The sequence below is a fragment of the Rhinatrema bivittatum genome, chromosome 9 (genome assembly GCF_901001135.1).
Source record: "Rhinatrema bivittatum chromosome 9, aRhiBiv1.1, whole genome shotgun sequence".
NCBI lineage: Eukaryota > Metazoa > Chordata > Amphibia > Gymnophiona > Rhinatrematidae > Rhinatrema > Rhinatrema bivittatum.
Window position 1 is genome coordinate 232,210,729 of NC_042623.1, and position 16,190 is coordinate 232,226,918.

General features: G+C 46.1%; 1 protein-coding gene across 2 annotated transcripts in view; it reads right to left on the reverse strand.

Annotated features, from left to right (window-relative positions):
* ACAP2 (ArfGAP with coiled-coil, ankyrin repeat and PH domains 2) overlaps positions 1 to 16,190 on the reverse strand; it is a 338,624-nt gene that overhangs the window by 110,818 nt on the left and 211,616 nt on the right. The window contains exon 11 of one of the 2 annotated variants that reach the window (XM_029615073.1): positions 7,776 to 7,796. The exons of the other annotated variant lie outside the window; for it this stretch is intronic. Within the exon in view, the coding sequence (XP_029470933.1) occupies positions 7,776 to 7,796 (21 nt within the window). The remainder of the gene's footprint in view (positions 1 to 7,775; positions 7,797 to 16,190) is intronic. 2 annotated transcript variants of the gene reach the window in all.

Genomic DNA, 16,190 nt, shown 5'->3' on the forward strand with positions numbered 1-16,190 from the left:
CAGAATTAGCTCAGAAATGCAATGGACTAAATGTTTAATGATTTCTCAATGCACTGAAATCCATTTGAATGATCCAGGGTGGGGGAGGAGGACCTTTTTAAATCTTGAACAGATGGTTATAATATTCACGAAATGAAAGGTGAACCTTTAATATACAAACACAATATAAGTATATGGGTTTTCTGTCTCCTTGGTGCTTTCTACAATACACGATTGCTCACTGAAAGTTATTCCTATTTTAATAAATGCACAAATTAGGAAAAGTATTTTCAATATTTTACTAAGTGAAGCAGAATATACAGCAAACCTGAAGCTGCCCAAGTTGTAACAGGAAGCAGACAAAGGGACAGAGTTAGTCCACTTCTTAAAGTTACATCAGTTGGTAAAGCAGAGTTGCTTTCCTGTAACAGATGTTCTCCTAGTACAGCAGAATGTTAGTCCTCACAGATGGGCGACATCATCAGATGGAGCCCAGCAAAGGAAAACTTTTATCAAAGTTTCTAGAACTTTGATTGGCACACTGAGCATGCACAGCATGCCACTATCCACGCGGGGTCCCCCTTCAGTCTCGTAACATAGAATTCACAAGCGAAAAAATAAAACAAAACGCAGGAAAAATCCAACTCTGCGGGGTCATGGGCGGGTTTCCTGAGGACTAACATCCTGCTGTCCTAGGAGATCACCTGTTACAGGTAAGCAACTCTGCTTTCTCCTAAGACAAGCAGGATGGTAGTCCTCACAGATGGGTGAATACCAAGCTAAAGGCTGCTCCCAGTAAGGCTTATGACCAACAGGCACCAAACCAGGTGCCAACAGGCACAAAAATAACTGCAGTGCTGTTGGTAAAATAGGGAGACAGCATGAACCTGAATCATGGGCCCTAGGCAGGGCGAGTTGGGTTTTAAGCTTGGAAGAGGTTGCGAAGGTCAGATTGGCCGAAGCTACTGTCACGTCGACTATCCTTGTCCAGGTAGTAGTGGGCAGCAAACGTGTGTAGGGAACTCCACGTTACGGCCTTGCAGATTTCGGCAATGGGAACTGCTCACAAGTAAGCAACAGATACCGCCATGGCTCTCACAGAGTAAGCCTTTACTCAGCCTCCAAGCTGAAGGCCCGCCTGTGCATAGCAGAAGGAGATACAATCCGCTAGCCAGTTGAACAGAGTTTGTTTGCCCACCGCAACACCCAGCTGTTCCTGTTGAAGGATATAAAAAGAGTTGCGTAGATTGCCTGTGGCCTGCTGTGTGCTCGAGATAGAAAGCTAAAGCCCTCTTGCAGTCTAAGCTGTGCAGAGCCCATTTGCCTTAGTGAGAATGGGGCCTCAGAAAAAAGGGGGGCAGAATGATGGACTGAGTAGGATGGAAATCAGTCACCACCTTAGGCAGGAACTTAGGGTGCATACGTAGGACTACCCTATCATGAAACAATTTCGCATAGGGTGGATAGGTAACCAACACCTGAAGCTCACTAACCCTGTGTGCCAAAGTGACCATCATCAGGAAGAGAATCCTACAGGTCAGGAACTTAAGATCGCAGGAGCGCAAGAGCTCAAAAGGGGTCATGCATGAGCTGCACCAAAGCTACAATGAGGTCCCAGGACACAACAGGAGGCCAAAGGGGAGGCTTCAGCTGAAACAAGTCCTGCAGAAATTGCCCCACAATGGGCTAGACAGAAATGGGCGTACCAGCAACACCTTAATGGTACGTGCTGATGGCACTCAGGTGCACCCTGAGTTGTTTGTTTTGTTTTTTTAAAACATTTCTTTATTGATTTTCGTAAGAACCAGATAAACAAAATTAAGACTTCTATTAGTCCCTGTCACATAAGTTCTTCAACTCCTCCCACCCCGTGATTCTCTCCAACTAGTTCATGAAGTCTTTCAATTAAGTAAACCACTAAACCACTTGAGATGGTACTGAACGCCACAGCCAGAATTCTCACAAACACCAAAAAAAGGGAACATATCTCCCCCATCCTCCAGCAGCTTCATTGGCTACAGATTAAATACAGGATTCACTTTAAAACCATCATGATGATACACAAAGCCCTACATAACATCGCTCCTCTCAACTTAACTTATCAACTCCAGCTACACACCTCCAAGAAACCAACCAGAAGTGCGTATAAGAACATGCTAATCACCCAGCCAGCAAAAACCTCCCTGAGGAAACTCGCACTATCCACAGCGGGCCCCACACTCTGGAATTCGCTACCTCCAGACCTTCGCCTTGAACCCTGTCATAATACATTCAAAAAGAAACTAAAGACTTGGTTCTTCACACAAGCATTCCCGGAGAACTAAGAGCAGGAAGATCTACTTTATCAGTTTAGACTCTGACAGTTTTTGACCCCCCCACCTGTGCATAAGTTTGTTATTGTTATTGTTTTACTGTGTAAACTCCTCTAAACTCCCCTAAGTTCATTTATGCTCCTTTAAGCTCCTTTATGCTCCTTTTTGTTTCTCTGTTAACTGTTACAATGTAAGCCGCCCCCGAGGCGACAGTTTTACTTCCTTGTACACCTGTGTGATATGTATATTATACAGGAACATCGATCTATAAAAACTAAAAATAAATAAATAAGTGAAGACCGAGGTGTTGTCCAGGATGATTCTTCATACTTGATGTTTACATATTTAGTAAGAAGGTCCTGCTTGGAACGAGGGAGCGTTGACCAATAACCACTCCAAATCGATATACACAAATGCTGGGCTTTCAGTGAGTTAAGTGTTCGCAGACATATATTCAAATTGCAATAGGGTGAACAATCGCAATTCAGTGCACCATAATCGTCTGCAGCGCTATCATCAACGCTTTTCTAAGGAATGTCTGATCCGGCTCTGTAAGCATCTGCGCAGTAGCCCCCAGGATGCGAAATAAACATATCTTTGGTTCTCTTGGAATCCATATACCCAAAATCTGATCCAACTCCCTTAAAATTTCCTCCCAATATTGTCGTAACATTGTACATTCCCATACACTGCTTTTCTGTACTTCTTTTCAATGCGCTCAGATATTAACGCCTGCTCCAGGCAGGCATTAATATCTGAGCGATAAATGTGCGTCTGAGAGGCACATTTATCTTTTTGTATTCGGAGTGAATGAGTAATAGCTCATTCACATGCATAACTGATGTCGGCGAAGAGGAAAACCTCCGACTTGCGAAAATATTCTTATACTAAGAGCAGAGATGATCCAGACGACCCACGATCCAAAATGGCGTCGGCGGAGGCAATTGAGGAAACGGAGGAAGACAACACAGGCCCAGGCAAAAACAGCAGTGATTATCCCACCCGTGCTGAGATGCGCGGATGGTTTGTGGAGCTGAGGCAAGACCTCAAGAATTATAAGTCTGAGATGTACGCCTTAATCGAGGAGATTCAGGAGGACACAGCGGAGATAGGGCACCGGACGGATGCGGCAGAAACCCGCCTTGAGGTGCAGGAAGAGAGCTGGAATGAACTGAGAAAGGACCATAATGCCCTGCAAGAAACATGTCAAACGCACTCAGATAAATTAGAAGATATCGAGAACCACAGCCACAGATGTAATATAAGAATTCGAGGTGTGCCTGACAGTGAGGAATATGGTGACTGCAGAGAAGTTGTAAGTAAAATTTTCAAGTTCCTCTTAGCGGGTGGCGAGATCACCATAGACCAGGAGGAACAGAACATTCATATTGAAAGGGCCCATAGAACACGGGGACCCAAACTGGCGAATAAGCCCCGCAACATTATAGTGTTTTACCACTCATATGCCCAAAAAGAGAAAATTTTCAATGCCGCCCGGAAGCGTCACTCCTGGACTTGGGAAGGCCATGAGCTCGCCATCTTTGCGGATCTCTCCACCGCAACCTTGCGAAAATGACATGAATTTCGGTGTGTTACTGCCAAGCTAACTGCAGCAGTCAGGTACCGTTGGCTTTTTCCCGGTGGCCTGGTATTTATATTACAAGGTGTCTCACACAGAATCACATCCGTCGAGGAAGTGGGCATACACATTGAGATACCATAGCCAGAATGACGAACCGCAAATAACAGCAACTTGAAATTGTGACAACCTCCCGTGAAAGGGAGACTGAGACTACAAAGAAATCCACTCAGCACTAGCAAGGACAGTGATCCAGCATGAAAATCAAGCTATCTGCTGGTTTCTTATCCTTTGGAGTTAAGTATGACCAGACCTATGATGGTGCCCGATGGTCTGGACACCATTTTGTTCATTGTGTTCCATTCCTTAATTGGGGTTGCATAAATAAGAGCTCTAAGTTGATATTACTACATTTATTGCATTTATATATTGTATGTTCATGTTACCCGGTACGGGAGCCCGGGGGAATGCGGTTTAACTTCCTCCGTACACATCAGGGATACTGACATGATATCCCAGGGTCTAGGGGGTGGGGAACAACCAGGGAAGCAATCTTAGCACACCGATGGTCTCATGTTCACTAACACTAACTTACAGTCTGAATGACCTGATATCTATGGATCTACTGGCCCCATTAGATATCCGGAGGGGAGGGAATATTCAGTAACTATGGCGACATTTAAATTTTTGTCTTTAAATGTCAAAGACCTCAATACTACGAGAAAGCGAAGCCTACTCTTCAAAGAGATTGAGACAATGTAGTATTCCTTCAAGAAACGCACCTCAGGAAGCGATATCAGAGGCTAATGAAATCTGATAAATTTCCTCACCAATTCTGGGCGGCAGCAACCCCTTCTTCTAAGTACACTGGGGTAGGAATTCTGATCCATAAAGATATTCATTCTGAATTGAAAAGCACCTACTCTGATCCTAATGGCAGATTCTTATTGGTCACATACAACACCCACAAACACACAAGTGTATTCCAGTAACCTTGCTTGTATCCCACAAATCAAAAAAGATGGTTAAACAAGCGAATCAATATAGCCATCAAGTTTTGTAGGCCCCTTACTCAGAGTCAGTGATACACAGCAGACTCTGATGTGGTGTAGGGTCACATTACTTTATTTAACTTTTGTGCATTTTTGTGTATATATATTTTTGTCAAATTAAAAAAATCAATATCCAGAAGTGCTGACGAACTCGAGACTATAACGTCAACTTTGACAACTAACACAAAGTCCCTCATGAGAGGCTTCTAAGAAAACTAAAAAGTCATGGGATAGGAGACAATGTCCTTTTGTGGATTACAAACTGGTTAAAAGACAGGAAACAGAAAGTAGGATTAAATGGTCAATTTTCTCAGTGGAAAAGGGTAAACAGTGGAGTGCCTCAGGGATCTGTCCTTGGACCGCCGCTTTTCTATATATATATATAAATGATCTGGAAAAGAATACGACGAGTGATGTTATCAGATTTGCAGATGATACAAAATTATTCAGAGTAGTTAAATCAAAAGCAGATTGTGATACATTACAGGAGGACCTTGCAAGACTGGAAGATTGGGCATCCAAATGGCAGATGAAATTTAATGTGGACAAGTGCAAGGTGTTGCATATAGGGAAAAATAACACTTGCTGTAGTTGCATGATGTTAGGTTCCATATTAGAAGCTACCACCCAGGAAAAAGATCTAGGCATCATAGTAGATAATACTTTAAAATCGTCGGCTCAGTGTGCTGCAGCAGTCAAAAAAGCAAACAGAATGTTAGTAATTATTAGGAAGAGAATGGTTAATAAAACGGAAGATGTCATAATGCCTCTATATTGCTCTATGGTGAGACCGCACCTGGAATACTGTGTACAATTCTGGTCGCCGCATCTCAAAAAAGATATAGTTGCGATGGAGAAGGTACAGAGAAGGGCAACCAAAATGATAAAAGGGGATGGAACAGCTCCACTATGAGGAAAGACTGAAGAGATTAGGGCTGTTCAGCTTGGAGAAGAGACGGCTGAGGGGGGATATGATAGAGGTCTATAAGATCATCAGAGGTCTTGAACGAGTAGATGTGAATCTGTTATTTACCCTTTCGAATAATAGAAGCACTAGGGGGCATTCCATGAAGTTAGCAAGTAGCACATTTAAGACTAATCGGAGAAAATTCTTTTTCACTCAACGCACAATAAAGCTCTGGAATTTGTTGCCAGAGGATGTGGTTAGTGCAGTTAGTGTAGCTGGGATCAAAAAAGGTTTGGATAAGTTCTTGGAGGAGAAGTTCATTAACGGCTACTAATCAAATTTACTTGGGGAATAGCCAATGCTATTAATTGCATCAGTGGCATGGGATCTTCTTAGTGTTTGGGTACTTGCCAGTTCTTGTGGCCTGGTTTGGCCTCTGTTGGAAACAGGATGCTGGGCTTGATGGACCTTTGGTCTGACCCAGCATGGCAATTTCTTATGTTCTTACATGTATCAGTGTGATGTCTATGTTAGATTCTGATGAAGCTAGAACAGCAGCTCCCTGATTTATTTAAAGTCACAAGAGTAGGTGTGTCTAAAAACAAGGAGCTTCTAAAACATGAACACCAATATCTCATAAAAAATTAAAAATATAATAGACAACTACAGAAATGTGATTACAAGTGATATGATATGAACAAACAAGGGGTCGATATTTATCACCAGCAGCACAGACAAATTTAACTTAAATCTGAATATTCAGCCACATTCAAACACTTAAGTGTGCAGCTAAATATCCAGTTAAATCTAATTGTACCAAACTTGGGCCATTTGTACCAACAACACTGTCCGCACAAATTTAGCCATTCAACACTGAATATATTGGCTAAACCTGAAAAGTCTGTCCCAGGCACACCCCCATTTTTTATCTAGCTAAAGCTGTTCATACAGCAATTTTTTGCAGACAAAACGTAGTGGGAGAACAGGGAGAATATTTAACTGCTTAGATTAACCACATTAATTTTTTGACTATCAACCCTTAAGTGTCCTTTTAGCAAACTATTAACATAGTTTAAAAATTTAAGAATAAATAACTGCAAAAGGAAATTTTGTGGAGTTTATTATTAGTGCAAAAAGTACAATAATGATCATGGAGAAATCTAATTCTATCAATAGGTGAGTCATCATCTCACATCACAATGCACGAGCTATACTTGCTCCTTTCCGATTCTCAAACTTTGGCTCTACTAAAGTCAGTCAGTAACATTTGTTTCACACACACACACACGGCAAATCCCATCTTGCAAATGTATACAGAGCCAGGTTACGTAAATAAGAGACTGACTCATCTACGCAAGCTGTGATACGCACACAAAAGTCCTCGTCTGCCTCTGCTCCCTCCACATACACATCCACACATATCATAAGGCCAGTCACCCTCCTCAGTTTTCCACCACCACTGCTGGTTCTCCTATCTCTTATTGATCATTCTTTTTTCCTCACTAGCTCTTCCCTCAGCTGGGGATGAGAATATATGCACTTGCTTTCTGTGACACTTGTCTACAAGAAAGGGTATAACACCACTAAGCGTGAATTTTGAAAAAAACTTTGAGTGGGGAGAAGGGGGGGTGGTATTTCCACTGTGTGCGTAGCAGGTTTCTTTTGCCAATAAAATAACACAAGGGGGTTGATTCTTCAAGGGTATTTCATATAGGCACAGAACAGGAGAAATCCCTAGATGAATCAGGCCCTTAAGCATGATCATAAATATATGGTTATTACAGGTAAATATGTAACCTGCCTGTAAAATTACTTGAACACACTGACTTTACCAGACTGAGCTGCCATATATCCATTGCAAGTAATCAATATGAAATACAAGGTTAATTATGAGCTTTCTTGTGTCAAAGAGAACGTTGGAAAAGTACAAAGAAGGCGATTGGTACCTGTTGTGATCTGGCTTTTTCCTGTCATGTGAAAAAATGGGGCAGGATTAAACCATACGGGAAAGGAGGAAAAGAATGATAATACAAAACATGCAAAATAAGCATAGAAATCAACAATACAATACACAGCAAGAAATAAAGTATAAATTTAAAGCAATATAAAGTTCCACACAAGCACCCTCTACAAGTTACACTGTGGGCTAGATTTTAAAAGCCCTGCGCCAGCGCGCCTATTTTGCATAGGCCGCCGGTGCGCGCAAAGCCCCGGGACGCGTGCAAGTCCCGGGGCTTCGTAAAAGAGGCGGGAGGGGGCGTGTCCGGGGGGGGGGGGTCAGGGGGCGGTCCGGGACGGGTCCGGGGGCGTGGTGACTGTTTGGGGGCAGGCCGGGAGGGCGGTCCCGAGTCCCCCGGCACTGCGGCCTGTGCCGGGGGATGCAGGCGGCGCGCGCAAGTTACGCCTTCTTCAAGCAGGTGTAACTTGCCCAACAAAGGTGGGGGGGGGGATTTAGGTAGGGCCAGGGGGTGGGTTAGGTAGGGGAAGGGAGGGGGACTCGGAGGGAACGGAGGCAGGCTGCGCGGCTCGGCGAGCGCAGGCTGCCGATTTTTCGCAGCCTTGCGCGCGCCGACCCCAGATTTTATAAGATACGCGTGGCTATGCGCGTATCTTATAAAATCCGGCGTACCTTTTAAAGATCAACCTCTATATGTACGCATCCACTCACATATGTACATTTCATATAATGACCACTGCTGTCTGTAATACACTGGAGTTCAACGTGATCAGTCTGCATCAGATATTAGCTCATGAGCTTCCTAGAGAATGTTCTGTAAAGCAGGCACATCTGGGTGTGCATAGATATAATGCAGATATACAACACATTACATGTCAGATTTACACAAGCTGCATATTCTATGATGGCATGAGTTATAGCACTATTTTGGATATTTGGGAATAGATTCCATTATAAATCTTTTACACATTTTACTTCAATTTTTGAAGTCTGAAAGAAGAAAAAGTATGTACATGTAATTTATATAAAGGAAGAGTACACAAGATCAATTATAGAATTAAAGATAATCTAATTTCATCGAACCATTTTTTCCAGTGGAAACTGTCAAAGTGAACATTTTGTATCCATAGTTTTCCTAATAAGTTTGTATTTGTGAGTAGTTAATGCATCAACATATTATAAGCATATACTTACAGCAACACACCTTTAAGTATATACAGTTTTTCATATACATAGCAAAAAATGTGCATACAATTCATCATTCACATCTTTATTTATTTAAAACTTCTTATATACCGTTATAGCAAATAAAATTTGATCAAAACAGTTTACAAATATTTCTAATTTAACAAAATAAAATATAAAAATAAAATAAAGATGGAATTTTTAGAATAGTAAAATAAAAATAAAGTTAGAACAAAAATACAATAGGTAACATATCAATATAAAATAATAAATTTATATCTATAGAGATTAATAAATCTATTTTACTAAAACAAAAAGATAGAAATAAGAATAGTTATTTAAACCACAGGGCAGAAGGGGAGGAGAAGTACCTTGACTCTTATTCTATATTAAACAGGATTGGAGAAAGGGATGAACCTTGGGGAATCCCTGAGGAATGGAATGATGATGATGAACAAGACCCAATGTTAATCTGATAGGAACGGTTCGAGAGAAAACTCTTGAACCAGTTTAACACAGTAGATTGAACTCCAATGAAATGGAGACTAGACAGTAAGATGTTATGGTCTAGGGTATCAAACGCTGTGGAAATACCTAATAAAATCAGTATGAAATCTGTGTTTGAATCAAATCCTCTTAGATAAGTATCAAAAGAGGACAACAAAAGAGTTTCGGTTGAGTGTCCTTTCCGAAAACAGTGTTGGCTTGGATGTAGTATATCATGGTCTGCAAGAAAATCATTTAGTTGATGTAAGACTACAGATTCTAAAGTTTTTGACAATGAGGTTAGAGAAGCTATTGGTCAAAGATTAGAGAATTCTGAAAAAGGGGTAGATTGATTCTTTTGGATGGGGAGTATAGATGTTTGCTTTAAACAGTCTGGAAACACACCTGTCTCCAGAGACTGATTTATTATTTTACAGATGTGTGTTCAGAACAGATTTCTGCTAGATTTTTAAAAATTAACCCAGGGCAGGGATTGAAGGGTGAGTTAGAAGTTTTTTGTTTATTGGAGAAATTACTTACCTGATAATTTCATTTTCCTTAGTGGAAACAGATGGACTCAGGACCAAAGGGTATAGTGTACTCCTGATAGCAGTTGGGAGATGCAGTCAGATTTCAATCTGACGTCAGCCTACATATACCTGTGCAGGAAGCTCTGCTCTTCAGTATTCTCCTCGAAAAGCAATTGTGGATATATGTGTGTTTTAATAACTTGATTAATTTGGCTAACTTGATTAACTTAATTAACTTGCAGGCCGATACAGTAAAGTGCAGCCGCTGTTACCCTGCTTCTAACCCACTTTCTACTCACAATTTGGCCGTGTTAGTCCAACCCGCAATTCACTATCCCTTTTAACCCATCCTTACCGCTTCTTTAAATCAACGGGAAACCCTTTCCGCCTGCGGCTTGTATATGAGATGTAAACGATCGGATTAGCTATTCCCTCCCATATAGTAACGTGCGCCCCGATTATCGCTTTTTTAACCTGCAGTTTTGCCGCATGTTGAACCTGCTAATTTACCGCCTACCCTTACCCCTGCATTAGTGTGGAGCGTCAGGTCAGAGAGACGAAATTTCACGGGCAAACGACCCCCTCACCCCCCCCCCCCCCCCCCGGGACAAGAGCCAGGATCGGGCAAACTTTCCCCCAGCCCCCGCTCACCTGCCCTGGTCGCGTCCATGGTGCCGGTCTCCCGTGCGGGCTCGCTGACAGCTCCGGAGCAGGAAGGACGGACCTGTTGTTTCCAAGCATAACCTAAACTCTTGCCTGCCCAACCTAAAATCCAACGCGCCGGGAAAGCATAACCTAAACTGTTGCCTGCCCAACATAAAATCCAACGCACCGGGAAAGCCACTCTTCAGATCGCGACTAATCCCATCCCCCAGCCCCCGCTCACCTGCCCTGGCCGCGTCCATGGGTGCCGGTCTCCAGGGCAGCCCCAGTCCTCTCTCCCATCCTCCCGGGGGCAGCCGGCAGCGAGAGCAGCCCGGGGCGGATCGCGAGGCGGCTTCCAGCAGCCCCCGCCGGCGAGGGTGCATGAACACACGCCGTGACCTGAGCGCCCGGCTGGAAGTCCGAGGTCATGGCATGGGCTCATGGCAGTGAAGGTGCATGAACGCACGCATGCCGTGACCTGAACGCCCGGCTGGACGTCAGAGGTCACGGCGTGCGCCCATTCACCATCACCGGCGAGGGCTGCTGGAAGCTGCCTCGCGATCCGCCCCAGGCTGCTCTCGCTCTCGCCGCCGGCTGCCCCCGGGAGGATGGGAGAGAGAGGACTGGGGCTGCCCCGGAGACCAGCACCCATGGACGTGGCCAGGGCAGGTGAGCAGGGGCTGGGATTAGTCGCGATCTGAAGAGTGGCTTTCCCGGTGCGTTGGATTTTAGGTTTTCTTTTGCTTAAAGTTGGGATCCACTTCCTGGTACCTGTCATTTCAAATGACATTTGAAATGACAGGTACTAGCGCACCCAGGATACTGTATAGGCGCTGTATAGCGCCTATACAGTAAAATGGATTGCGTTTCATGGACGCACGTTGGACGCAGCTTGAATTTGCATGCCATTTAAATACAGTATCGAGAGGTATGTGATCCAGACTGTGCGTGCGGTAAACACGGGTGCGCCCTGCTCTAACGCACTTACTGTATCGGCCTGTTGGACTGGTTGAACTCATTTCCAACCGGAGACCGCCAATGCACTCAACCGAAAAACGCCAACACCCAGCAACTATGGGTATCTTAACTAGAGGTAAAACCTGGCTTACCCATGTTTGTCTTGCTCTCGGGGATTGTCACTCGAGGTTTCCGGATTTTGGGGCAGCTGTGGGCGGGATGCGGAGTCCAACTGTCTACACTAAGGAAAACAAAATTATCAGGTAAGTAATTTCTCCATTTCCTAGCGTGTAGCAGATGGAATCAGGACCAATGGGATGCACAAAAGCTACTCCCGAACTGGGTGGGAGGCTGCCCGAGGCCCACTTAGTACTGTCCTTGCAAATGCTGTGTCCTGCCGGGCCTGAACATCCAGGCAGTAGAACCTCGAGAAGGTGTGAATGGAGGACCGTGTTGCTGCCCGACAGATCTCGGCGGGTGGCAGCAGTTTAGTTTCTGCCCAGCATACTGCCTGGGCCCTTGTGGAATGGGCTTTGACTTGTAGAGGTGGAGGCTTTCCTGCCTCTACGTAGGCCGCTTTGATTACTTCTTTGATCCAGCGGGCTATGGTTGCCCGCGAGGCCACTTCCCCTTGTTTCTTCCCGCTGTGAAGTACGAACAGGTGGTCTGTCTTTCGTATGGATTCTGATCTTCCCAGGTATCGGACTAGGAGTCTGCCAACGTTCAGATGGCGAAGAAGGCGTGAGTCCTCAGAGTCCTTATGCTCATCTGGGGATGGCATAAGATCGTTTGGTTTATATGGAAATGAGAAACCACCTTTGGAAGGAAGGAGGGAACAGTGCGGAGCTGTATGGATCCCGGTGTGAATCTAAGGAACGGTTCCCAAACAGTATAGTGCTTGAAGTTTGGAGATGCAACAGGATGGACATATTGTCACTAGGAATGCAGTCTTCAAGGTCAGGAGCTGTAGTGACAGACCGCGTATAGTTCTGAAGGAAGCTCCCACCAAGAAGTCTAGTACTAGATTGAGATTCCATAGGGGCACCAGCCACTTTAGTGGTGGTCGGATTTGTTTGACCCCCCTTAGGAAAAGGGAAACATCTGGATAGGATGATAGACTGATGCCATCCACTTTGGCTCTGAAGCAGGCCAGCGCAGCTACCTGAATCTTGATGGAGTTGAGAGACAACCCCTTCTTCAAGCCATCCTGCAGAAATTCCAGGATCATGGGGATTTTGACTGTCCGAGGAAGGATGTCGCGGTCCTCATACCAAGCTTCGAATATTCTCCATATTCGTATGTAAGTTAGAGACATGGAAAACTTGCGTGCTCAGAGTAAGGTGTCAATCACTGCCCCCAAGTATCCGCTCTTCTTCAGGCGAGTCCTCTCAATGGCCAGACCGTAAGAGAGAATCAAGCTGAGTCTTCGTGGCGGATCAGTCCTTGCTGGAGCAGGTCTCTGTGTGGAGGTAGAGACAGAGGGTTCCCCACCAGAAGTCTTCGCATGTTTGCGTACCATGGCCTTCTTGGCCAGTCCGGGGCCACTAGAAGTACTAGCCCCCCTGTGGTGTTCTATCTTGCGGATGGATCCCGCCCAATAGTGGCCATGGGGGAAAGGCGTATAGCAGGTCTTCCTGTGGCCAGGTCTGGATGAGGGCATCAGTTTCCTGGGATTGTGGTTCTCGTCTGCGGCTGAAGAACTTGGGAACTTGGGCATTGGACTGGGTTGCCAGAAGATCTATGGCTGATGTTCCCCAGCGGTTTATGATCAACTGGAAGGTTGTGGTCGACAGCATCCATTCCCCTGGGTCTAGACTCTTCTCTGCTGAGGTAATCCGCAGTGACGTTGTCTTTTCCCGCGATGTAGGCAGCTGAGATCCCTTGTAGGTTTGCTTCCGTCCACGCCATAAGGGGTTCTATTTCCAGGGACACCTGTTGGTTTCTGGTTCCTCCCTGGCAGTTGATGTAGGCAACTGTTGTGGCGCTGTCCGACTTGACTCCTTAAGATTCTCCCCGGAGTCTGTGATTGAATCGAAGGCAGGCTAGTCTGACTGCCTGGGCTTCCAGTCGGTTGATGTTCCATCCCGACCCTTCTTTGGCCCATTGCCCCTGGACCGTCAGTTCCTGGCAGTGGGCTCCCCATCTTCATAGGCTCGCATCCCTGGTGAGCAAGACCCAGGTCAGTGGGGATAGCCTTACTCCTTTGCTCAGATGGTCTTCTTGTAGCCACCATTGGAGCTGGGTTGCACCTCTGCCGGTAACTGGTTGCGAACGGAGTAGTTCTGGAACATCTGTTTCCATCGCAATAGCAGGGAACGTTGTAGTGGTCGCATATGGGCCCTTGCCCATGGGACGACTTCTAGCGTTGATGTCATGAGGCCGTGGACTTGGAGGTAGTCCCATACCGTGGGGCAAAAGCAGGTCAACAGGTTTTGTAACTGGTCCATCAGTTTCCTTCTCCTTGTAGGGGTGAAGAACGACCTTGTCTTGTTTGGTGTCGAACCGGACTCCCAGGTATTCTAGTGATTGGGATGGCTGCAGGCAGCTCTTGGTTGTGTTGACGACCCACCCAAGATTCTGCAGTAGATTCTTGACTCTGGTGGTCGCCTGGTGGCTTTCCTCCGGAGATTTTGCCCTGATCAGCCAATCGTCCAGATATGGATGTTCAAGGATTCCTTCTTTCCTCAGTGTCCCCGCCACTACAACCATGATTTTGGTGAATGTCCGAGGAGCAGTAGCTAGTCCGAAGGGTAGCACCCGGAGCTGGAAGTGATGATCCAGTATCGCAAAGCATAGAAAGCGCTGATAGTCATGATGGACAGGGATGTGGAGATAGGCTTCTGACAGATCCAGTGAGGTCAGAAATTCTCCCAGCTGTACTGCCCTTATGACAGAGTGTAGGGTTTTCATGCGGAAGTGTGGTACCCTCAGGTAGCGATTGACGGACTTGAGGTCCAGGATGGGCCGGAACGTTCCCTCTTTCTTGGGGACGATAAAATAGATGGAATAGTGCCCAATATTTTGTTGGTGCGTGGGCACCGGTGTTATCACCCTTAGGGCGAGTAGTTTTGTCAGAGTGGCTTCCACTGCCGTCCTCTTGGAGGGGGAGTGGCACTGTGATTTCACAAATTTGTCTGGAGGGATACTGTGGAAGTCCAGGTAGTATCCCTCTCAAATGATGGTTAGGACTCACTTGTCTGACATTATCTCGACCCATCTTTGGTAGAATAGGGCAAGCCTGCCCCTTATGGCTTTTTCCTGTGGATGGGTCTGTTGATTCTCATTGTGGGGTGCGGCTGGGTCCTGGACCTGAGATTGCTCCCCTCTTGTTGTGTCTGTTCCGAAGGACTGGCCCCTGCCTTTCAGGACAAGGTGCTTGGTTTGTGCTTTTGTACAGTCTAAAACACTGGGATCCTCTTCCCTTGGATCTTCGGGGAGAGGGGCGTTGGTTTCTTTTGTTCCTGTCCTCCGGTAACCGAGGTACTGGGGATTCGCCCCATTTGTCGGCTAACTTCTCCAGTTCGCTTCCAAACAGGAGGGCTCCTTTAAAAGGCATTCTCATGAGTTTCATCTTGGAAGTCACTTCGGCTGACCAACTTTGGAGCCAGAGTTGCCTTCTGGCTGCCACTATGGATGAGAAACCCCTGGCTGAGGTGCACACCAGGTCGGAAGTTGCATCCGTGAGGAAAGATATTGCTGGTTCTGTTTCAATGGACGTGGTTGCGTCCCTGGACAGCGGTAAGCAGGCACGTGTCACCATGGCGCAGCAGGCAGCGATCTGCAGGGACAAAGCTGCGACATCAAATGACTGTTTAAGGATGGATTCCTGACGTCTGTCCTGGGCATCCTTGAGTGCAGCTCCTCCTTCGACTGGAATGGTGGTGAGCTTTGAGACCGCACAGACCATGGCATCCACTTTGGGGAACCCCAGGAGTTCTTTGACTGAGGGTTCCAGGGCCCATCCTCCTTTGAAGCTGGCCTCCGGGGCATTCCATTCCAGGTCAATCAGTTGTTGTACGGCCTGCAGCATTGGGAAATGGCATGAGGCCTGACAGAGCCCGACCAAAACTGGGTTCGTCTTTGGCTCCGCTGCGGCGCTTGTGCCTGGGATGGCCAGCGTCTTCAGGCTTAGAGACACGAGATCTGATAGCTCGTCTTTGGAGAAGAAACGCATCAAGGTTCGGTAAGGTTCCATCCCTGGAGGGATTTCCCCTTCCTCCAGGGAGTCCAGCTCTTCCTCCAAAGTGTCTGTTTCCCCTAAGTGGAGGCTTTTGCCTGGAGGAGGCAAGTCTTGGGTCGGAGGCACGTCTCGGAGAGGTCAAGAGGGGCCTGGAAGGTTTTGCTCTTCTGATAGAGACTATGGCTGTGTCACGGGTGGCACCGATTGTGCCTGGACGAAGGTTTGCAACCCTTTGAAGAATTCCACCCAGGAAAAGGTCCCTGGGTCCAAATTGAATCCAGTGGTGTTCCCCGAGGAGCCCATCTGGGGAGGGTCCGAGCCGGGGATAGAGAGGTCCGGAGTACTGTCATTGGTGGAGCCAGATTACTCTACTGGCTATGGGGGGCCTTGCCTCGGTTCCCCCAGAGCCTCTTTGCACTGT